General features: G+C 40.6%; 1 protein-coding gene across 2 annotated transcripts in view; it reads right to left on the bottom strand.

Moving 5' to 3' along the window:
* Window positions 1-5801: 5801 nt before the first annotated feature.
* LOC127015208 (protein ELYS-like) overlaps window positions 5802-24838 on the bottom strand; it is a 49108-nt gene continuing 30071 nt past the window's right edge. Inside the window, exons 21-36 of one of the 2 annotated variants that reach the window (XM_050894997.1) lie at window positions 24412-24599; window positions 24094-24238; window positions 23868-23999; window positions 22533-22680; window positions 22296-22446; window positions 21645-21752; window positions 20982-21177; window positions 19504-19701; window positions 17764-18193; window positions 15805-15907; window positions 14790-14896; window positions 13917-14101; window positions 9333-11172; window positions 8420-8553; window positions 7854-7960; window positions 5802-7201 (exon numbers count right to left, since the gene is read on the bottom strand). In XM_050894997.1, coding sequence (XP_050750954.1) covers window positions 7009-7201; window positions 7854-7960; window positions 8420-8553; window positions 9333-11172; window positions 13917-14101; window positions 14790-14896; window positions 15805-15907; window positions 17764-18193; window positions 19504-19701; window positions 20982-21177; window positions 21645-21752; window positions 22296-22446; window positions 22533-22680; window positions 23868-23999; window positions 24094-24238; window positions 24412-24599 — 4365 coding nt within the window. In that variant the 3' untranslated portion in view covers window positions 5802-7008. The remainder of the gene's footprint in view (window positions 7202-7853; window positions 7961-8419; window positions 8554-9332; window positions 11173-13916; window positions 14102-14789; window positions 14897-15804; window positions 15908-17763; window positions 18194-19503; window positions 19702-20981; window positions 21178-21644; window positions 21753-22295; window positions 22447-22532; window positions 22681-23867; window positions 24000-24093; window positions 24239-24411; window positions 24600-24838) is intronic. The other variant, XM_050894998.1, reaches the window with a different exon arrangement.

Genomic DNA, 24838 nt, shown 5'->3' with positions numbered 1-24838 from the left:
CCTTTCTTCTTAACCCCTTTTTTCTTCCAAAAGGAGCAAAGCACGGAAAGGACTAAGAAGAAAAGTCTTACAAGGGATGAAACAGCTTGGCAGTGGCATGGCAGAGCAGCCGGGTAGCTCAAGCAGCAAAAAGACGCTGTTAGGTCCAGATAGCACCCACGCACTTCAGCCAACGTGCCCAGAAGGGTCGTGTTAAGATAGCACAAAGGATGATTTTCAAATTACAGTAAGCAAAAAAGAAACAAATGTACATAGAAAACTAAGATTTGTTAATACCGAAACAAAGCGAGTTCACTACCTGCTCGTTATAAACTTCCAGCATACTAAAGTAATCTGTAAAGACGAGAAGCAACTAGAAGGTAAAACGTATTTGAAAAAAACCCACGACCTTAATGGAGTGCCATCGCATTGTAAAAGTAACGCAGGTTACACGGATCAAAGCTTCCCTTCACCGCAAACCATTACGTAAGCCTAATTCATGCAGTTATTTATCAGATCCGTACTGTTTCGTCACAACTCTGCTGCTTCTCCAGCATTTCTTTGACCTACCCTTACGGGCATAATCCTTAGTGCTGTCTAGGTAGACTCCATCATAAGAGATGTTTCGATAGAGCATTTTACGTAAATATTAAGTTATTAAGCATCGAGACAGCATTGTGGAAAATTCAAGAAGTGCAAATGTTAGGTTTTGACAGTGAGGTATCATGGGCAGGGTGGTTGAACCAGTGTTTGTTTTCAAGGCTATTTGAAGGACGAAAAAGCCAATATTTCTGATTTCTGAATGAACAGCTGTGGCCATATACGTTACCTGCGTAAGGGTACGTGTAACGTGAGAGCATCTGCTACATGACGGTGATCAGCTCGTATGAGGGTCCCAGTGCCAGCAACTGGTGGGAGCACAGGTCACGGGGTGAGTTAAGCATGGGCAACCAAAGTCAGGTCACGGGTGGCAGAGGCCCCTGCGTCTGCGGTGTCAGCAAGTGGGGCGGTGAGGGTCTCAGTGCCAGCAGCTGGAGTGGGGACCACAGTCACGGGGCGCAGGTGCCCAAGGTGCCAGCAAGGGGAGGGAGCAGGGTAACCAGGTATTTTCCCCTCGCCATATGTGCGCGTGTAAATTGCTAGGAGACTTCAGGGTGGGCTAGGCAGGGAGTAGGAGGAAAACCCATCTCTGGAAGGACTCGGTGTCTCAGCCAGAGGGGAGGGAGGGAGGGAGGCCAGGGTGGGGGCCCAGACGATAGCTGGGCTTGAGGCTGTGCTGATCTTCTGGGGCTCTGTGAAGGTGGGTGTGCGTGGGAACCTACAGAGCGACAGCGTGCCTCTGGTGTCGCTCGGGAGCTTAAATTGCAACAAGCCGGAGAGGAGGCTTTCGGTGAGCTGCCATAGCGCTAGATGGGGGGTGTTAAAGGCACGGCCTCGTCTCTGGCAGCCTGCGTAGCCAGCCATGTTGTCCTCATGCACGCGCCTGGTGCACGCTCAGCCTCGCTACTGGCCGAACCTGCCAACGGGAAAGCAGCAGCCACATCCACGGCTCTGGGACAGAGACACCCCCAGGTCTGGGGTGCACCAGGCCGGGCTGCTGCGGCCCGGAAGGAGGAAGCCCTGGGTCAGCAGCTTTGTACCATCCCTTCACTGCTTGGCAGGCACTGGCGTCAAACGTTAAGCTTCGCGATAATACATCCACTAACTTCAAGAAGAAATCTGTTCTCCCCCAGCAGTCTTTTCCCCTTCTTCAATATGCTGTCACAGAGGCGCTACCACCATTGCTGCCTGGCTCGGCCTTGGCCAGAGGCGGGTCCGAGTTTGGAGCCAGGGAAGCTTCTAGCAGCTTCTCACAGGAGCCACCCCTGTAGCCCCGCCCCTGCTACACAAACCCGACACACCTGTGCAAGAGTGAAGTTAGGAAGCAGAAGGGAGATGAAAGATCAGCTCACTTTGTGGTAGCTAAAGGAAGATCAGTGTTTGAACAGTTGTTAAAAAGAAGGTTGACTGAAAACTAACATTTTGGGTTCTCATGTTAGGGATCAATTCATCACACCTGTGACAAATTGTCATTTGAGGGTTTCTCTGTAAATCTAGCTGTACGACATCAACTTTTTTTCCAACACGGTTTTATAGGGTCTGCCATGGCTTGTACTGTAAGTTGCCCCACACAGTCACAGTTTCTGGTTTTGCTCATTTGAAATTAACGGAGTCTTTTAAAGGACAACCTGGAAAGATCCTGGACATAGAAGACACTTAATTAACACAGGTGCTAATCCCACCTGGTACTGCTTGTTCTTTTCCCGATTCCGGGTGGCTTTGAAGAGCTAGCTCTTCGCACGCAATGGGCACCAGGCCTCTGCGTGCACCGTATCCCATCATCGAAGAGCTCTTCCCTGAGCCGGTCTGACCGTACGCCAGCAGAGTAGCCTTATAACCTTGCCAGGCGTTCTCCAGCACTCCTTGACCTAGATCACGGAAGAGCGCTCTCTAAAAAACGATCGAGGAGCAAGCAAATGCATAGGCAAGCACTGCTGTCCGGTACGAGTGCCCCCACTAAGAGTTTAAATTAGGAATCAAGATTTGCACACACGCTTGAGAGTAATACTGAGTTCCAGGATGACAGAAACGCAGACAAAATCTAGATAATGCTTCAAACCAGTAAAGTGATAAACGCCAGTCATTTGCATCACACTTAGGTGAATGTTAGTACTGGGAGATAGAAGGACTGACCGCTCTACAACTGTGTCTTAGCTAAACCTGCTTTTAGGTGGTTCTTTGCATAAAATCTTAGCCGGCCTGCGTAAGTGTTGGATCCTGCTGAGCTGAGCGTACCACTCTCGCCCTTTAGGAAGCCGCTATGAGACCAAAAGGCTAGAGGCAAAGTAAAGGTTTTCCTGTGCCCTGGATCCCTAGGGTCATGTATGCTTGTGCTGTTGGTGTTCCTAGAAATCACACACCTATTTCCTGCACCCTTCTCTCTCTCTGTATTAAGATTACAATTGCGGTATCCAAATACAAGCAATCAGTCATTCACTGATAATTCATGGTTTAGTCTGGATTGAAGCCAAGTTCAACAGCAATGCACACCACACCAGTGACTGCTGTGGGATAAGCCTCCTCTTGAACCATGCCAGGTGCTACACAGCCAAGGAGTAAGGGACCTGAACGAAGGGACACATCAGGAAGCGTCACTTGCATTTTTCCCTCTACCTCCCATATTGGCCATCCACACAGCACAGTGCTTTGGAAAATGCATTTTATTTTAGGAACGGCTTTAATGCAAAAGGAACCAGGGTACATCTATCTGCAAGCATATCAAAGAGACTCATTATCTTGACTACTTTGGTGAAACAAGCATTCCTGGAATGGAAACCTGGAAGCATTGCACAGAAGACAAAAGTACAAACAAAGTAAGAAACAAATGCTATCTTATTACTTGAAAGTCTATCATTTCATAGTCTTTTCAGATTGGCCTAGACGAAGGGGTTACGAGCATTGCCTGACAACTCACGAGAAACTGTGGATTGGCTTCTGCCTGTAGCTTGCTTTCTCCCCAGCAGAAATCAACACCTAAGCTATTTATGGTTAGTTACGTGGGAACAGATGAAATTGCAGCAAAGAAATTTATTGTGCTGACAACCCTGAGAGTAGTCTTCCGTGAGAGGAAGTTCTGGTGGGAGATTAAATTAGTTATCGGCAGCCTTAGTTGCACACTGGGCATGTACAAATATTAAGGCAAATAAATTAAATCAACATGAATCAGTTAATGCTTTAAGCACCAAGAGGCTATCAGAAGTGAAATAGATTTGCTTTAATTCTCCTTCATGTTATAACCTGGAATGAATACTTTCACTAGCCTCAGCTTCTAAACATTTGAAGGAAAAAAGTCTTATGAATATTTGTGTTAACTCTCTGAGGTAACTCAGGGAACTATTTCTACTGAAACATTTCTTTTATTGAAAAATTCCCTTCTAACAACAGCCCATGATCTTTTTAATATTCATTCTCCCTTCACTAATATCTCCTACTATGTGTTTCCTGGAAATAAGATGTGCCATTACACCTATTTATATTCTTTCTGAAAGGTGAGTGAGTCTGCTATCCCAAGGCAGTCAACCTTCCAGTGGATTTTTCTCTGGGGTTATGGCCCCAAAGGTACAGATGCACAGTTTAGCTTCAGCTTTTAGCCGTTTCACATTAGATCAAAGCAAATGCATCGAAACACTCTAGAGAAATTCTAGCTTTTCTTTAGGGGGAAAAAAAACACACACTCCTCAAGCAATTATATTTCCTATAGAAAAACTTCAGAATTGCTCTATTTAGTGATGAACTGTACTGAGTAGCTCCTGGGAAATTCTCATCTTGCTAGCAAGAGAATTGCTGCTCTATGCCCCTATAGCCATCCACCACAAGACGCATCACCCCTCTCTCTTTCGCAGGCCCCTCATGCCCTTCTCTGGCACCATGAATATTATCTTCCTCTCAGATTCATGTGTGAACACCTGCAATTCTCTATTAAGACTCCTAGCCTGCTCAGCCACTCACTCCCCAAGCCATTTTAATCTTTTAAAAGGCAGTCTCCTTCCCAATTCATCCTCACTGTTAAGAGGCACTGCCCATGCATTGCATCTTTCTCACCCTTGTTGAAATGATGTTTTCCACTCTATGCTTCACATACTTGTAGCAAGCCTACACAAAAAACACTCAAGTAACATCTGTTTTCTCCACTTCATTATAAACGCATCCTTGAGTTGCCCTCTTGATGCTGTTAGCTAGCTTCTTTTCCTTTTCTCAGGCTCTAAATAAAAATTCCTAGTGCCTGTTTTTGCTTCCATTTCCTTCTATGTCCTTCAACTTTCTGAAATCCCATTCCTTGTCACACATTAAACTGCTCCCTGGGGAAATTGGTCAGCACCCAAGAACTATGTACGGAATCTAAGTAACTGAAAAAAAATGGAGGAAAACATTTTAGCATGTAATTGGATTAAACCTCCTTTAAAGTAAAAAATTACTAGACTATTACAAACCTTTAGGAAGTTACTAAAACTCATGTGAATTTTCTTGTTATTACTATTGCTTCCTTTTTTCCTCCAAAGCACTGCCAAATAAGGATAATTCAGCTGAGCTGGTTATAAAATAAAGAGGCAAAAAATTACCACAAATTATTAATAAAATTAGTTAATATCATGTTTTCATTTGTTCTAATTGATTTTCATACCAAAAAATATGCTGTAAGTATAAATGACAGGAACACGTTAAAACCCTATTAAGCAATCTTCACCAGCATTTCATCAGTCAATTCTATTGGATCAGGAATCAGAGCATTTTATAAATACTCTTGTGCACTACACAAAACATATATTCAGGTTTGACATCCATTTTCTATTCCGTTTTTGAAAGTTTGATCTTTTATCCCATTTTCTGAGCTATTCACTGCATTTCTGTACAATGTGAATTTAAAAAAATATTGCTAGAACTTCCCCCCACCTTCCTCTTTGACCGTCTTTATATTGTAGTTCAAGTACCAAATATTCAGAGTAAATAATTACTAACCTGACTGAAAGGTCTCACTCGAACTGCCACTGTCACACTGTCAACATTTGGCATTTTTTTTAAGCTTTCATTCAGTCATGAATACTCCCAAGGAGAAAGATATCCACATGCATGCAACTGCTTCTCTAGAATGACCTGTTCTGAGATAGGAAAATCATGGCCCCAGAAGAAACTTCTTTTACAAGCTTAGTCTGTTATTAATACATTCATTCACTATGTACAAGGCATTAGTTAACCAATAAATTATTTCTTAAGAGTAACTGTAGTAGTTTTTACTCATTGAAAAGTTTAATGTCAGGTTCCACCATTCTGTAGTCTTCAAAGTTGCATCCATATATAAATTAACATACATAAAAAATAATCCACTGTCTAAAAGGCTGCACATCAAAATAGTACTTCCATGTCTGCTTTTAAAAGAATAGTTTTTTGAATTTATTTTTACAAATTGAAGCTTTATAGGGACAATTTACTCCATAACCCAAGATTACTAATGAAATAATTATTCAAAAATATGGTTTGTAACTAAGATTTCTGTATATTTTTGTACCTTTTTCAGACTATTATGTTAGCTTTACCATCAGGTTTTCAGTGCTGTGATATGCAAGCTTCAAATATTGCAAAATATGTTTACAGACAATGATTATTTCAATCATAGTAGCATTCCTATTAACCTTATGAAAATAATTTTGGCTCAAATTTCAAAGTATGTGGGTAATACCCCTTTAAATTTGATATGCTATGGTAAGCATCACACCCCCTATACAGTTCATTTTTTGCTGACAACAAATTGTAAAAAATAGTGAAACATCTGAGGTGTGATCTAGTTTTATGAACTAAAAAGCAGCTTTCCCAAAGTTTAAGACAAATACAAAAAAATATTGCACAGCTTAAAATGCAATTGTTTACATTCTGATTTCAATACAGTACAACTTAACCATCAATGTAAGGAATTACCAGTTTGTATTGTAAGCCCAAGTATTTGTGCCAGAAGGTCAAACATCATTTATAAAATTTGAACTAGTACGTTTTAAATGTTTACTTGTTATAGGAATTCTAAGCAAACTTTTTTAAAAGCTTAAAAAGCTTCTGGCCTCACTTTTGAGGTTGGGCAACTCTTGCAAACCAACATTAAAATCTCTGAGCGATACAGGCCATTCAACCCACTATCCCCTCAAAAAGCTATCAGACAGTAAGCATATTGTGAAGTATACATTTTTATTTAACATTCCTAAAATAAGCTGTATTTACATATTATATAAATGTATGAAGTCTTAATATAAAATAGAAAACTGCATTGACTGAGGAAAACACACTCCATATGGAGTTACTTATTGAAGACCATTTGTTTATGAAATTTTACAATAATTTATATAAATTATCTCTTCCAAATTAGATTTTTTTTTTCTTTTTACTAATCCACACAATTTTGATGATTTTACAAACAGTGGTGTACATTATAAACTTAAAAAACAGTTACAGCATCTTCCGGCGCACAACTGGCTTTGGAAAATTAGACAGTCTTTTCTTGTTCTTTCGTAGAGTCTTCTCTGCTGCATCTGCAGTTTCTTTCTGTTTGCTTTTTGTTCCATCCACTGGACTTCCAAAAGGAGAGATGAATTTTATTTCCACTGGTGGAGGTGACCAAGAACCTTCTTTTCTTGTGGTTCTGAAAAGAAAGAGAAGTATCAAATTGATTTTATTATTACCAACAGTATTTAGTAGAGGAAAAAAACCCTGTGGAATTGCAAAAATCAATGCCAAACGATTATTTATGGGCTTCTTTGTAGATAGGATAAAGGCAGAAAAGGTACAATAAATAAGCTTCTTTTTGGCTTTCATTCCTTACCAGACTGTCCCAAAGCATTGTCAGTCACTATTCATATGGGCTTTCAGAGCCCCTCACCCCAGCTTTTAAGAGGCAAATGTCCTCAAATGGTTTTCCAGAGGGAACCAGAAAACATGTCCAGAAAGAAGTTGTTCTCTTTACTCACTGTCTGACCCCCTCCTGCCTTGTATAGGGAACTAAAGACCGTAAGAGTGTGGTTTCATATGGTGGAATAACACAATGTAAGAGCACGCCGCCATTGCAAAGACTAGTATCCACTTGCCCTTTTCTATCCCCTCCCTCTTCTGTTTCCATTAGAAAACTAAACCGTTAAGTCGGGAAAAAGGTGCCTACTAGACCAGCAAGCTGGACAGGCTCATAAAGTCAGAGCAGAACTGCACAGCCAAGTGAGGAAGAGGAAGTCAGGTGGCTAACAGCTGAATCACTACCACAATAAAGGAATGCAAATAAGTGTTCAAAAAGAATTTCATACTTGCTTGCTTTCTTCATTTTTGATTTTGCAGTTCTACCTCTCTTCAATTTTTGCCTTCCCACAGACTCTAGGGATTTGGTATCCTCTTCCTCTTTAGTTGGAAGCTCCTATGTTAAGGCAACAAAAACGTTACTCATGCACAAGTTCTTACACTTCCACAGAATACAAATGAATGTTTCTTTCATGAAGAAGTCATGCCAATGTTATTTCCAAAAGCATTACAGTTTCTCTCCACAAACACAAATCTTCCATCTCAAATCATTGTACCATCCTAAAAGTTCAAATTCTGAAATAAACAGATAACACACCAAGTAAGTTTAAAGAAAGCCACTGTGCCTTTTCTTAAAGGCAAAGCAATACTTATTAATTCTTGACTTACAGATTCAAAATTGATTTTTGTAGCTAGTTTTCATGAAGGAAAAAAAATAAATTGTTTAGCTGAATAATTTCAAGCTCTCTTTTTAGATATACTTTCAAGGAAAAAGGCAAGGCATTGCAAAGTATGATTTGAAAAAGTGGTACAGAGCAAAAATCAAGAACATGAGACAACTAGAGCTTTTACTTACTGGTTCTTTCACAATTCGGGAAATGCTAGATATATTTTTTCTCCTTGACCTCAAAAGAGGGGGTGAAAAGACAAATTGAGAAGACAAGTCCGGGTCTAAATCCTTAAGCTGCACAGGATGGTCTGCTTTTCCACCTAAAATGACAATGCATTGTTAACATGCATGTACATTATACATAAAGGACAGTGACATTTAATTACAGCTGATAATCAAGAGCACAATAGCTTCCTGAAATAAAAGGTCCAATCAGGTTTATAAACACTCAACGTGGACGTATTTTTCCCCTAGTAACTACCTCTTGGGATCCACTCTTTTACAGTAAATTGTGAAACTAAAATAAGCCAGCGTAGTGATTTTACCTGCACTTACATAATCAAAGATATTATGCTCAAGAGGAATCAACAGACCTTAGACATCCCAAATTTTTTTTATCACATACTCTGATAAAAAGAACACTATGTGCAGTAACTTCACTAACAAAGTATATGCCCATGAAAAACAATCACATAATTAAACAGCTGTATAGTTTGTTGCAAGATGCAGCTCATTTTAAGTTAAAAACTGAACAGAATTTGGAAGCATGTCTCCTTTATTTCTCCGTTGGGGGGAAGGGATGGCAATCCCATATTAACAGATACCCTCCAGTTTTCAAAACTGATAGGAATTAAGCTCACGACAAAAATTCAGCTTAAATTTCAAATCACTCTACTCAGAGCAGCCTTCTCATCTGTTTCCACCACAACTAGCCAGCCAGTCATGTAGAGTTCAGAAAAAAGATGAATTGCCTCTTTCCGAAATTTTATTTTCCATGGTTACATTCTTCACAATACTTGAAGCCATCCTCACAGTCTCTTTTCTGTGGTTTACAAAACAGCAATATGCCCTATTTTGCGTATGAAAATAGAGCACCTACCTTTAAATTTCTTTGTCAGCTTTGTGAGGGGAGGAGAGAAAAGGAAGGACTCATTTTCCTCAACAGACAGTTTCTGATGCATGGCAGTTTTGCGGGATCTGGTTCTTGTAATATGATCTGTTGCAGTTCTTGATGTTTCAGCACGTCCTGATGGGTTTATGTCTTCAAGCAGCAAAGGACTGCCACCAGGTCCTTGGGGGAAGGCCTCCTCCCCTGTGCTCTCCTCCAGGACTGATGGTCTCTTTCTGCCCCGACGCCCTGTCCTTACTGGAGTCCTGGGTGTGGCTGACTCCTCACTTGGCTGTGCAGGTGTTTGCTCACGAGTATCCGTTTGTTCTGGTTTAGCATGTGGAACTCTTCTTGTTCTTCTCCTAGGAGTTCCAAGCATTTCCACTTTCGCACCCGAATGCACGTCTTCCTGAGTAGAGACAGATCCTGTGGCTGCCAAGAGATTTTGTGCCCCCTTCCTAGCACTTCTTCTAGGAGTGACAGGAAGTTTAAATTCTGTTGGAGGAAGCAGTGATTTAGACAGATCAAGGTCAGAATTTTCTGAAACTTCTGATGAACTCATCTTTCTTCTTCTGCCTCTTGTAGTTGGCACAGGTAGAAGGAGTTGGTCACTAGGCTGCAACTCTCGATCCTTGACAATATGTTCAGCAAGTTGTAAATTAATGCTTTTCAGTTTTCTTGCACTTCTGCTGGGACTGACCGCCGTTTTTATCTTACGATCAGTGTCAGTCTGGCCAGTTTCCTGATCTCCTGCTGAACTTTTCCCTCCTCTAGTCCTTTTGGAAGTAGCAGAAGCAATAACGCTACCTTCAGCGAGAGCAGTTTCCTCACTAGCCTCTTCCAAGAGTTCAGATGCAGCTTCCTTTGCTCTCCTTAATCCTCTTCTTGGAGTAACAGCCACGGACTGCGTACTGACAGACAGCGTTTGTCCATCAGAATGGCTGCTTTCTACTTTTTCTAAATTAGTCAGTTTGGGCTTCCTACCTCTCCTAGGAGTAACAGGTATCGCAGGTATTTGCTCATCTTGAGCGTTTTCTTCTGTTTGAAGACCAGAAGTCTCAGGTGCTTCTTTTGTTCGCCTGGTACTTCTCCTCGGAGACAGTCCAAACGGAACTGGTTGGTCTGTCTTCAGTAGCTGCTGAGCGCCTGCCAATGGAATACTCAGACTTCTACTCAGTTGTCCCCTTGTGCGTGTTCTAGGAGCGATGCCGTACTCTACTTGACGTATGCTGGTTTCATCTTCCACTCCTTCTGGCACAGTTGTTAAGGGAGCTTTTGCCTTCTGCAATCTAGTGACCTTTTTCCCTATGGTTTCATGAATAGATTGTTGTACAACTTCAGATGTAAATTCTTTACTTCTTGTGTCTTTTATTACATCCAGTAAGTTCTCAGCAATAGCTACCTTAATGGGTTCAGGCACATATGGGAGCGACTCTGCAATGTTTTGAGATTCCTGATCACTAGTTACAGTGGACACTGAGTTTGTAACATGTTCCTGGTTGTCAGTATTTCCTAAATTGTTCACAGGTTTTTCCTCTGTTGTTGTGCCAGCCGGTTTAGAAGCATCTACTAATGTAGGGTCTCCCATCTCTGCTTCACCTTCTTCTCCTTCCAAAACTAAAGTAAAATTACTCTGAGAGAGAAGAAGCTCTCCATCTCCCTCTGCTGCATCACATTCACCCTCTTCCTTATCAGGCAAATCACATGCAAACTGTTGCTCTACAGTATCGTAGCTGTATTGGAGATTGCCTGATGGAGGTAGTTCACTATATGGTGATGTTTCAGGTGCTTCTTCTGCGGTTTGTGCCTTAACCGCAGTATCTTCAATAACCTGAAGTTAAAAAATGTCTGTTAATGCATTATTAATTACCAAACAGACTAACGTCAGACTGAACTAGGTGAAACTGAGGACAGTGAAATGCTGCTTTTCCTTTCAGATCACCACTGAATGGAAAGCTCGAAACATCCAATGTACTCTCTACTACAGATAAAAGTTTATGCGTTTAAGGGACAGAGAACAGAGTATTCAGTGTATGCAATCACATGCTCCATTTCTGATATTTCTGCTCGTGACTAACAATTTGCCACCACCCATGAACAAAGTGAGGGGTTTTACAACAGAAGCTGTAGACACAACTGGCAGTAATCACCACATTGCAGTACTTTCTGGACTGACTACAAATCCACACAGGATTGACAGTACTTTCTGGGCTGACTACAAATCCACCGACTCTGCATCTAACAGGGTAAAATACAATTATGTCCCCAAAGTTTAAGGTTTCGGTCATGACAGTTGTGACCGCAACACTTAGTCAAACTGGCCAGGTGTCACATCTGACAACTTAACACCGCACTTCAAGGAATCGCTTGGATTGCATCACACAAGACATATATTCTAAATCCCTCCATCTCAGGTTTTGTAGTTCCCTGGACTGAGCAATCATTCTTTCCTTCTACATCCACATGAGATACTCAAGCTTTTAGGTTGAGAACAAAAGCAATATCTCTTATGTATTTCAAGTGACTCAGATGCCCAAGATAATTTCATCAATGTATGAAGACCTTTGCCCAACCCTCCAGGTTATAGTGCTAGCCAAAGATGGCAGAAGGAAGAAGCCGCTCAACAGCAGTCTCCATAGAATCTGCTTATTTTCTTGCCTCCTGCCTTGACAAAGTTGCTGAAGCATCATATTATAGCAACATGGCATGCTTCAAAACTAAATTCAAGAAATACTAGTCTGCAGAAACTTTCCTTTTATGCTTACAAATCTAGGAACAAGAAAGCAGTAAGTACATTGTCCTAAATTCAGTGAAGGTAGACAAGCCAAAAAGAGATGTTTACGTAGAAACCGGTAAGAACCAGTTCTAACAAAAGCAGAAAAACCTTCACTGTACTGCAACCTGAATGACTGCAGAAGCTTTGTGACCCTCTCATGTACCTGCTCCCTTCTCCCCATCACAAATTTTCCATTTACTCCCAGAAGTGATTTACCTATTCCCAAGTCTATAATCATCTTCTCGACAGCGTTGTCCTAAATCCCAAAGCTAAGACCAGCTGAATGAGTGACTGCCTATTTGACTTCATCTGAAATCTGGGACACTGAAAAGCACTTTCTGTTGCTTAAGACCAAGCTATTAGTGGCATGCCTACCTTTCAGTTTGTGTTTCACTCTAACTCTTATTACTTCCTGTGAGCATAATCCGACAGGAAATTGACAGTCTACTCTACAGGGTCCTTAGAGGACATCCACAATGAATCCAAATAACTCATCAGCCCCAGGGGAAGTAAGAACAACGGGGAAAAACCTGGGAGAACAGGAGAATCTCTACTTCTAAGTTTCAGTCCATGTGAACAACCTTTTAAAGTTTGTAATTTACAAAGTTTAGACGTTAAAAAGTGTTTTAACCGAGGAAAAAATTTTTAAAAAGTGTTTTAGGTAGCTGGAAATATCTTGACACTGAAATTAACTCATTACCGGGAATTCTCTTTATGTTAATAAAGAACAAATAGTAAAGGATTGTCCTGGTTTCGGCTGGGACAGAATTAACTTTCTTCTTAGTAGCTGGTACAGTGCTGTGTTTTGGATTTAGTGTGAGAATGATGTTGATAACACGCTGATGTTTTAGTTGTTGCTAAGTTGTGCTTATCTTAAGCCAAGGATTTTTCAGTTTCCCATGCTCTGCCAGCAAGCAGGTGTGCAAGAAGCTGGGAGGGAGCAGAGCCGGGGCAGCTAACCTGACCTAGCCAAAGGGGTATTCCATACCATGGAACGTCATGCCCAGTATATAAACAGGGGGGAGTTGGCCGGGAGGCGTGGATCGCGGCGCAGGAACTAACTGGGCATTGGTCAGCGGGTGGTGAGCAACTCAATTGTGCATCACTGTTTTTTTTCTCCCCCCCCCCCGCTTCCTTTTTTTTGTTATATTCCTTTTCAGTACTATTACTATTACATTTCATTATTACTGTTGTTAGTATTATATTTTACTTTAGTTATTAAACTGTTCTTATCTCAAGCCATGAGTTTTACTTTTTTTCCTTTGCTTTCCTCCTCCTCACCCCACTGGGAGGGGGAAACGGCTGCGTGGTGCTGAGTTGCTGACTGGGGTTAAACCACGACAAGGATCTAAGCACCTAAATCATTCTGAAAATTAGTTTGGTTCCCACATCATTTTGTCATTTGGTAAATGGCCCCCAGTATCGAAAAGCTGCACTCCCCAACTTTTGTTAGTGCCTTCAATGTTAAAACTATTTATTTTTTAAGTCAAATATGAAACGTTTAAGTTCTAGTAAACCAAATGAAGGCATGCTTATTTTAAAAAAGTGTTTAGGCATTTTTTTTTGTACTACTACAGGTCTCAAAGTCCCAAGTCTTGACAGGTTCCATTCTGTGTTACAGGTACAGAAAATGCATAGGAGAAAAACGTATCTGCCCTTACATAATGTTTTAACTTGTGTTAACCAGCTAAAGAAACCCAGACATTTTCGTGTGCCTTCTAATTGTCAGTAAGACAGGACTGTCTTCCATTTGCACAGTGTTTTCTATTTTGTAGAAAATGGGAAAACAGTTTACTTACATTAAGTTCCTCAGTTTTAGGAAGATTGTTAGAAACAGTTATTTCTTCCTGCGGAAAAGGAACATTTTCTTCAACTTCAGCTGCTTCTAGGTTACGTTCTTTAAGTAAATCCACACACTTCCCCTCAAGGCGATTTTCTGAAAGAGTACTGACCACATCCTCACTATCAAGGATACTTATCGCAGCTGGAAGAGATTTAGATAATTTTAGCTTAACTGCTATGTAAACAACACAGGTTTAAGCAACAGAAAGTAACAGAGGGAGCAGGAGCCAACAATACAGTTCTCAATCCTGCCACATATACTGGCCTTTCTCCAAAAACTAGAAGCCAAAACTATCTATCTGGTAAAGGAGGTAGCCCCACAATAAAAATATAAAATAAAAATAAAAATTAAAAAAAAAAAAAAAAAGAGGAAGGGGAAGGGGAAAATCAGCTGGCAAGTCCATAGAGAAAAAGCACGAGAGAAGAAAGGGTGGCTGGAAAGGCACACTGATAGCTAGTTATTCTTCACAGCCTGAACTGAACACCGAGGATGCATCGTCTTTTAAAATAGTAACTCAAGCAGCAGATCCCATAGCACACAAATTAGTAGTGGTGTAAAACATTAAAATAAATACTGATCTCTCCTCCTAATATTTTAAATTCTACCAGTTTTCTCAATATCTTTATCAAGAACAGGAACATTCACTATGCATTTTCTACAAGGACTTTCTTTGAGGAGGGTATTCTCTCTACAGTTTAATGAAAGTTAGCAGTAACATGCTACTACTACTTCAATCTGAGACACCTGTAGTCGTATGGCAAACTACACATTTTACTTCAGGAGTTCAGCTACCTTAACTCACATAACATCCCCAACATACTGTACATACATTCACTGTCTGCCTCCGGTGATTCAGAAAGCTGTGCGTTTGTTGCAACTGGTATGGCTTTTTCTTCTGACGAAGAGGACATTTTGGACTCCTGGTGGTTTGTTTCACTTCATGAACAGAAAGACAGAAATTTGTCATAAAGCTTCAAAACAAACGAAGAGCTTTACAAATTGCCTTCTCACTGTAAAATCTTCAAGTTTCAAAACAGAATTAATTAAGAAAAACTAGAAATTCCTTTACTAACCTATCTACATTCAATTCGTGACTCATTTTATGCAATGAATCAAGTACTTAACATTCTTCCCAGCTATCTAACACTAGATAACAACATAACAACAGAGTTGTATTAAAGAATAATACGTTATTTGTCTTCTGTAGAAAGAGTGCAACTACTATACTGGAGGTTTAGAACAAACTGAACAAAAGTTTGTGCCAGTGTAAGTTACCACTTGAAATTAAGGGTTATTTCATTGCTAACATTCTGTCTTTATCACTAAGCAGTTGCAGCTTTTAAAGTATCTGGTGAGAAAACTGCTTCCCTTTCCATAAACAAATAGATGCTAATTGAGCACACACAGAAAACAGAAATTAAGTGTATAAAATACTGCCAGAAAGTATTCAAACCCCAAAATAAACCTGCTAAAGTTAGAGGAACCTCAGGCATAATTTTTAGCTACACAATTTTCAGACAAAAGCAGGGCTTCTGTTCACAGTATCTGCTTAGTAACCCTCAAACTGTAAAAAGGTTTATACAGGCTGTTGAATGAAGTCTTTATCACCATACTTTGGGGTCTGCAATGATTTGGGAAAAAAGGCTCAAATTGACAGCTAATTGATTTGACTTATATTCACGCCAAATTAGTTCTGTTCACAGACAGAAAGGAATAGAAAAGCCGTTACATTTAAGAACACAGGAAAGAACCAATACCAGGTCAAAATCATAGTTTTCAAACACAGGAAAAGCAGCAGTTACATGTTGTGTGAACCCAAAGATGTATCTATTTTATAAACTTACCCTTCACTTGCAGTCTCAAAAGTAGCAGCCTCAGCAGCTTTAAACACCAATTTACCATCCTCAGGAAGGGTAAGACATTCAGCATTTGATTCTTCCACAAATCCTACAAAAACAGACAGATGGATGACTTCCCTGTTGCACTTAACATCATTTCTTTTAAAATGCTCATATGATTTTAAAGTGAGCCTTTATGCATTTCGTCTAGGATAGTGATCCAACAAAATAACGCTACCGAGACTTTCAAACACACAAAAGGTCTGAATTCTTCTTTCCAGTAAAACAAGAAGTCTGATGCATGATTTCTGTCAAGAAAACAAAATGACCATTGATATTCTGTTCACAAACTAAACTTGGTATGTTACTGACCTAATACATAAGAACTTCAGAAAACATCCCTCCTTCTTAAAATTGGGTAGTAAGTTTTCTTATTTCTCTTCGGATATTTATCTCATTCCAGTGCTTCTTTCCTTTCTTGACTCCATTTCCCCTCTTCTACAAGAACGCATCTAAAGTCTTTTGTTGTTCTTTTCTCTAGTGACTGGTGGTGTTGAAACCCAACTGCCTGCTAACCTGTTTTTCTCTCAACAGGTTCGATTTGAGAAACATCCTCCTTCTCTTCTTTGTTTCTATGGTCTGCTTCCTCCAGATCCAGCAATTACCTTGGCAGACAGTATGCAGGCAGACAGTATGCAGGACTGGGATAACTTTGCTAGCTCAGGCCAAACAAGAGCTATACTGACTGCCCTCTAATGCTTCCAGAGTACTGAAATTGTATAGAACTGTTTGTACCATAGCCAAGCAATGACACAGTTTCTTTATAAGGTTATTCTTTAATGACTAGTACCTTATCGTTATTTTTAATGAAAAGCACCTTTGATTTCTTGTCCAAATGCAAGACAGCTAAAATAGGATAGGCAAATGTTTTGACCTATCTTACTAGAAACACTCAGATCTGGAGAATCCCTTTTACCCATGTACATGGAGTTCGTATCTGGGCACTCCTGTTATTTAAAAAGAAAAGGAGCTGAGGACAATCACTCTCCCGGATCCTCCTGAATCATCTCAGACTTAGGACTGAATCAGGCTGCGTATAATGCACTGATCAACTGGAGTACACACTCACTGCTACGAACCGTTTCAAGACCTCAGACACAGAACTCTGACACTTGCACACATGTCCTAGGAATAGCAAACTTTTTTTATGAAGAGTTGAACGGACTGAGCTCTGTTTGTCAAATACTGAGTGTAGCTGTGTTTGCACATCTTCTGCCTGTCCCTGCACTACCTTCATTCCCAGCTCTTCATCACTGCTCACCAGCTAGTGAGCTACATCTCTTGTAATCTGCCAGGAGACCTGCTCATATGAACACATCCTCAGAAGCTGGACTGGCTTGACTGAGTTGAATTGAGCTGAATTACCAAAGACCAGCTGAAACAGGTTTGGAAAAGGCTGCATAAGCTGTTGAGCTAGCAAAATGAGCAAGCATAGCTGTAACGACGAGCGGATACACAAGCAGACTCACTTCCAGAAGAAAACTATTTAACTGAGGACTAATGAGGTGGTTAAAAAGAAAAAAACCACATAAATCTATCTAGTCAAAACATGCCATACACTAAACTTGCTGTAAAAAAACCCTACAGCCTACAGAAGTACCCCTAAAACATAACCAGAAGCCTAAGTTTTCAGCTTGTATCCCTCTCAAAACTCCAACAAGTCACTGCTGCCTCTCAGCTGCAATTACACACAAGAAAGGCCAGCCAAAAGCAGTATACATTCATAATGTCCAGGATACCTAAAAAAGGACTCAGAACACAGCGGTAATTTTAAAAGCCTATGACAAGGAAATGCCTAGGACACTTGTGAACACTCATCATTAACTGTTGCATTCATCAGTAATTTAACCTTTTGAAGACCTTTGAAAAATTCAGAAACTTAGGTTATCATAGGATGAAACATACCAGATTCCTTTCTTAGTTCTGGTGAATCTGGTTGTTCCATCTGGAAAGGTTTATCTTCAACCATTTCATTGTCTTCTTCCTTCTGCAATTCCTGAAAATCGGCAGTTTCTTCAGTGGAAGAATTAGCTGGTTTAGCAGCTATAAAGATGACATCATCTTCAAAATCGCCAGGTGATTTTGCATCATGATACTCCAAAGTAGTTTGGTCTGACCTAGCAGAGAAGTTACTGTTTTCTTTGCTGACATCCATTTTCTCCAAACCATCTCCATGTATGCTTTCTGAAGACACTTCCATTTCAGCACCATCATCCTCAGGATTGCACAGAGTAAACAGAGTTGTTTTATCTCTACTTTCAGAACAAGCACCCTCCACCACGCCATGATGATGCTCACATGAAGCTCCAGACACTACTTTATCAGATTCTGTTACCTTTTTAAAAAAAAAAAAAAAAAAAAGAAAAGTCCACGATCAAGAACATGCATGTGATTTTGTCAAAGCAAGGAAAAACACCAAAAAAACCCATATATTGTATTTGTAAGTTTTACAAGTGTCACCTTAAGCAAGGTGCTACAAAATTAATTCTCATTCTAGCACTATCTTAGCCTTCAAAGCTGAGCGTAAAAATTAATCACACTTTGCACTGCTTATTGAGTTTCCACAACCTTGGAGAATTAAGATGAACTGGATCTTGTAAGTGCTTGCTTATACTGTCATCTCAGGGCTGTTCATTGGGTTCACTACTGTGTTCTGAAGAAGAGGCAGCTTTGCATACTTAAAATCGTAACTCAAGATTTCTCTTTCTTTATACTTGCGTTTTCAACTTCTATGCACTACTAAAATATTTTAGTGTTCCCTATGCCTGTAGCATGGAACAAGTAAATTAATCTGGCCACACTGCCATTATTAGTAAGAACTTCATAGAGGAGAGAGAGCCTCTTGTTACAATTGAGCAGCTCTTTATAACAGGCAATAAAAGGTCTAACAAAAACAGATGATGACAAATTGTTAGTTCACATACGGAAAGCTCATACATGTAGATACCAGCACATGCCCCTGTTCTGCCCCTGATTTTGGTATGTTACTTTGGCAACTGCATGGGAGCTGAATCAGGGAATCCAACTGACAGAACAAAAGGAAGAGCAGAAGGGGGCAACTTTCAGACGGACCGACTTCATTTGACTACTATACGAATGCTATCCCTGGTGCAAGGCAAGAAGCAAACCCGAGAACTTTAGGGCTAGAGAACAGGCAGCAGTACAGCTCTCTTCATCAGGAGCCTATTTTTACCGTCAATTAAGTAAACGCTGCCTTGCAAAAAGAGAGACCGAAAGTCAATGCAGCTCATGACTTTTGTTGCTTTCAAAGATGTTTAATTCACAAAGCTTAACAAACCCAAGCAACGGCCTCAATCTGTATTCCTTACCTTCCTGCCCTACCGCCCTTTGAAAAGCTATAGCGGGAAGCTGAACTGGCAATCTGGAACAATCACAGCTCCTAACAACGCTTGAGTACAAACCGCCAAGGTCACTGGTATTTATTAGGAATATGTTCCTGCAGGCACGTGATGTTACAGATGCTCTAACATCATAACCTTTTTTGACCAAATTCAAGTCTGCCACTCTGATTTGCTATTCCAGTTCTCAATAGACGGAGTTTTGGCAAACTTTAAAAAAATCTAAATCAAATCCCAGTCTGTGAAGCCTTTAACTGTAAAAATCACCAACTACAGGCCAGCTTACCCCAACGGTCCATTTTGCATTCGAGTTCTCTTCCCTGAAGGATACTCTAGGTTTCTTTGCTCGTAGAGGAGGAGTAAGTGATTGTCCTGGAGATGCAGAGGGAGTTGCTAGGGGTGTGGTGCGAAGGCTGGATCTGAGAATAGACTGAGGAGTAAAGCCAGGAATAGCAGAAGCAGATGTGGCCAGAACTTTAGCTCTCTAGGAAAAGAAAGAAAATTATTTAAAGACCAGTCAGATCTTCAAACCAGAAGACATCACTTGTCAAAAGTATTAGTTTCAATTACAAACTGAGTTTGTACCAGCAGAGAGGACAAAGTTTAGCCTCTGCACTGCTCTTTTTCCAAAGGTACGAAAATCTTAATGATAAAGCCCCATGCTTTTCGTGTTTCTTTTGTTTTGCTTTTTGTTTTCCAATGCCAACATACAATGTTCTTTTTCAAATTAATTTCCGGAAGAAACAAAGATACGGCATCTTCTTGTCTGCCATGTTATCTCCCATCCCAGTAATTTTTGCAATTTCTGCATTGCTCTTCTAAAAGGCATACAGCTTCAAATGTTACCCCGGATACAGGGACTGAAAACACTGCCTTGCGAAATGGCAATCAGCAAAGCAACAGCTTATTTTTTCACTAATTAATCAATCCGCACGCTAGACTAAATTAAGTGACACTGCTGTAAAACTACCTACACCTCCTCATCTAGAAGCATTCCGGTCTTCTAACCTCAGCTCAAAAAAGATTTTGCACTATTGAAAGGGCTTGAAAAGAGGATAATGAAACTAGCTTAATGATATGGACAATATTTAAGAAGGAGGAAAAGGTTCTAGTTCAGAGAGATCACAACTATTTTGGGCAGGGAGGCAAAGGCCAAAAGATGAGCACCAAGAAGATGGGTCAAATGTTATTTCCTCGCATGATAGGAGTCTGCTGCCAGTGAAGGGAAATGCAGCTTAACACAAACAATTAATAAGTAAAATTACTGCAAAAAGCCATCACTGAATTTGACGGAGGCTGACATCACTTAACCGACATCACTTAGCTGTCATGCACTTAACTGGATTAAGAAACCAAAGCATATACATTCTTGCTTGTAGGTATGCAAGGCAAACTCTACAGAGCTATTGAGCACTGAACTAATGAGATGGTTAAGCTACAAATTGCAGCTTTAAGTACCTAAGTCTATTGAAAAGTCCAATTTTGACTTACTTTGTTCCATGCAATAAAAAGAAGGGTATTTCTCGAAGCTATGGGACAACGTGCATCCTGCAATTAACTTAGAACTAGACTTTCCCTCTTCAAGACTGTTCCCAACGTGCCGCTTCCAAAAGGACTGTACACACAATAACCCCATGCCTCCTGAAAATATTCCCCAATTTGAATCCAACAGCGTTTGTGCTAAATACTTTGGTGGTTTCGTTTTAAACAAAGTTTACAGGCTTTTGGTTCGGTTGGTTCTTACTGTTTTTTTAAAATACAGACCTTAACCACAAGAGGAGTCTCTAGTAAGTTCAGCTCTGATGCTCCTGGGAAATTCTTCTGCGAGATGGATCCGTGCATATTTGATCTCAATGGGCTGGATGCCGTGAATGAAGCAGAAGCCCTGCATGGCGACTGCCACCTACCACCCTGTGCTGCAGGACATGAAGGAACAGGACGAACCACCAAATCCGGCAATCTGTTAAGATACACAATTTAAAATATGAACATAAATCAATAAATGAAAGAAATCATGCTGCGTTCAAGAAATCCGAGAGGATACATGACAAAAGCATTCAATGAACAAGAAGTGCACTGTTGGGGTGAGGTATCAGGCCCGTGAACAAGTTACAGCCATTGTCTTGTTTGGAATTATTTCCTTACCTTTCATACTTCATTTCCTAAAACACTGCCTCTGAGGCAAGAGTAATCCAATTGCAAGTTGCACAAGTGATGTAATTCTCATGTCAGAAGAAAATTCACCTACATTTCAATGCTAGGGCCGCTTCCAGTTCTCCACCTCATTGTGTCCCCAAGTTGGCCTTTTCTTTAACAGATACAAAACTAAATGCCAACAGAACACTTTGCAAACACAGAAAGTATACACACACGCGTATATGAGAAGCAAGACCTTTTTGAAATCGTCATTCTGTGGCTCTACTATACCTGGAACATTTTGGGGAAAACTGTGTAACTGGTGTCCCAACAAATGCATCGGGCAACTCTGCGTCAGGGAGAGGACGTGTTATGACTGGTGGTTCTGTAGCTCTAGGACTAGAATGGAAAGGAAACTGTAACTGACTTTCATTCCCCTGAAGGCCAAACATACCACAATTCAAGTTTATTTGACCATACCGCCTGTAGGAAAATCATCTGACAGCTAGCAGCCTCTTTTCCGCTCTTTCTAATTCTGCCTAGTTTTAAGGAGAGAAGGCAGAAACGAAGCAGAAACTGGGCAGGAGGTGGTAAAAGATTACTATTTGATCACACAATCAAGTCTATCAAAGTCTGTACACCAGTACCTTGATGGTGATCCTAGTTTTAGTTTCAGCTGTCGTAAATTCTGTAAACACATTTACCAGAATGTAAATAGATGTACTTGCATAGATGAGATTCTCAGAGCAGAAAAACTCTCTCTCCAACTATTACTTAGGATGAATTGATTCTGAAATGTTATATATTGCCTGCGCAAAAAAGCCAAACGGAGCTTTCTTCAGGTGCACCTACCCTCCAAAACATTAACATAATTCCCATGGGTTTTTCTCTCTCTCTCCAAACGTGTAGCTCAAGACTAAACTTTGTTCAAAGGCTGCTTACCTCTCACATTGTGAGAAACTGGTTTTCTGCTCGTTTCCCACCCGGACTTCTCCAATTTTGGACAAGACGTTACTGAGGAAAGTTGCTCTTGTATGCACGTTTCCTGCATTAGCTTGTTTTGTTACTGTTGATAATGGCTTTGGTCTTGTGACTGTAAAGCCAGAGGGAAAAAATATCAGCCTTGTGTAATCAAAGCGCTGGTCAGTTGTCCATTCTATTTCCCCCCCGAAAACTTACCTTCTCTTAAGACCGATGAAGGCAAACGGTAAGGCTTGGCTCTCTCTACAGCCAGCTTCCTTTGAACTCTAGGAAGGATCTTGCCATACTGGTCTAATATAGAATTTCTGGCAACTGCTCTCTCTCTGAAGCGAGGATCCCGATCATTCTGATGAAGGGAAAGCGGAAAGCAAGAAGTTAACGAAGTACAAGAAGTTGATGGCACAGAACTGTCTGGGCTATTTCTAATGAGTGACTCAATTTCCTCTACAGACGCAGGAAAATACATCCAGTGCACACAACAGCAGCCCCTTCTACCCATCAGCCCACACCAAGTTCACCTGGCCGTTTTAGCAAAGTGGAAGGCAGACTGGAATAATCACAGAACCTACAGCTCTAAGTTAAAACAACTCTGGCACTCTGCAGAACCTTATTCTGATATACTTGTTAGCACCTGCAATTTTCAAACGGCTGACAACATAGCAGGCTTTGCCTTGTTTTTCCTGAAACACCAGGGTCCGACATGACGGAATGTACAGGGCAACTGCAAATTACGTGCACAAAACGATGTGACTATTAAAACGAGTAAGAAAAAGCTACCTACACACACCTTCTGGCTGGATGAAAGTTTTCAAGTGCAGGACCTAAAACTTCCAAGACCACCTTCTAAGTTTGATTCACTGCAAAACTATGGCTCCGGAAAAGAGCAAATGCATCACAGATCCATAAGAGAAGTTCACGTAACACAAAATTTCATCTGGCTATTTTGAGAAACGGAAGTTAGATAGGAATTTCTGTCATAAAAGTGGTAAAATGGAACTGCAGAGCTCATGCTATGACTTGAGGGGGGGGGAAAAACCAAACAAAAAACCCCCAAAACCCCACCATGCAAATTTTACCTGTGGATTGGCATCCAGACTGCTCTCAGCTAGAAGAATAAAGTTGTGTGCAAGATACGAGAGAGGACATACAACATACTCTTCATTCCACAGAAAGGTGTGACACCAACAACTTTCAATCGTCTAAACCATACATAACATACGTATCTGAATAACTGAATGCTAAGGTTGGCTGATAGAAAAGATAGATAGTTATGCCTCAGATGCAAACAAACTAGTTTAGGTGGAGTCAACGGTGGTCTGTCACAGTTAATGTATAACTTCACAGCGTAGTTTTGGAGTAGTGAAATCTTTTGTTCAACTTCTAGGTTCAGCTGTAACTTCAGGTGTAGAAACTTATTCCTAGTATTGCAAAGAATGGCATCAAAAACAAAGCAGGATTTTTATTGAGTACTATCAAAACCGGTTAGTAACACCTAACAGAAACTTGCACACTTGACCGAACTTTTACGCTTACCATAAGAGTAACGTTCATTGACTGATTCAGCTGCAGTGCTGGGATATAGTTGGCACGCTGCAGATGGTGGACTAAAAGAAATTCAGCATTCTGAACACCAGCATTGGTCTGTAAAAACTTCTCCAAACACTCCTATGAGAAATAACACATTTCAAAAATCTGTGATGATTCTGCCTCTTCTCTTTTCAAAGGGGTGATGAGGATCTTTTTCCTTGTCCACACTTACTTGTTCAGCGCCTGTGAAAGGTAGCTTCAGTAAGTCTTCCATTAGTCCCATCTCCTGACAGGTTTCATACATGTGTTTTAACAGCTCTTCTCTGTTGAACTTCGTGGCGTGTTGCTGCAGCAGACCCCACGCCTCCACCATGCACCTGTCATTAATTTTTTTTGAGGTGTAGAGGAATATTACTAGTATAACCAAAAAGATGCCCCCAAATTACGGCATTCAAAGTTTAAAGGCAATTTAGGGGATCCTGATTTGTAGCATTTGTTCTCCACCTTCCACAATATTTGAATGCCAAAATGGTGGGATATATTTCTTTACCTATTGGACAACAGCACAGTGAGGAAAAGCCGCACTTCACTACTGCTTGACGTCGATGGCTTCATCATCTGTATGCATCTGAGGGCTCGCCTATGCTCTCCTTGGCACATGAGGGACTGAATAATTCTCACGTGTTGCCATGACACAGTTTTCATTGTAGCTGGATGAAAGAGCAGGGCCAGTGCATTCTGTAGAAGTTAGAGGTCAGGTGTATTAAGACATGCGCATACACGCGTGCAACAAAAATACTCAACAGTTTCTTAAGTAAGGGTGAATGTGTGTTCAGTAAACTTAGGTGACTAACTAAGGACATCCTTGATGCAGGACCTGTAAATAAAAATGCTTAAGTATCATCTGCAGAAGAAAAATCCCGTTAGCCATATAGAACAAAGCGAGTGCTTTAGAAGGAGTAATTCACATTTCTCTA

This window comes from Gymnogyps californianus, chromosome 3 (genome assembly GCF_018139145.2).
Source record: "Gymnogyps californianus isolate 813 chromosome 3, ASM1813914v2, whole genome shotgun sequence".
Lineage (NCBI taxonomy): Eukaryota > Metazoa > Chordata > Aves > Accipitriformes > Cathartidae > Gymnogyps > Gymnogyps californianus.
This window is presented reverse-complemented; position numbering and strand designations above follow the sequence as displayed.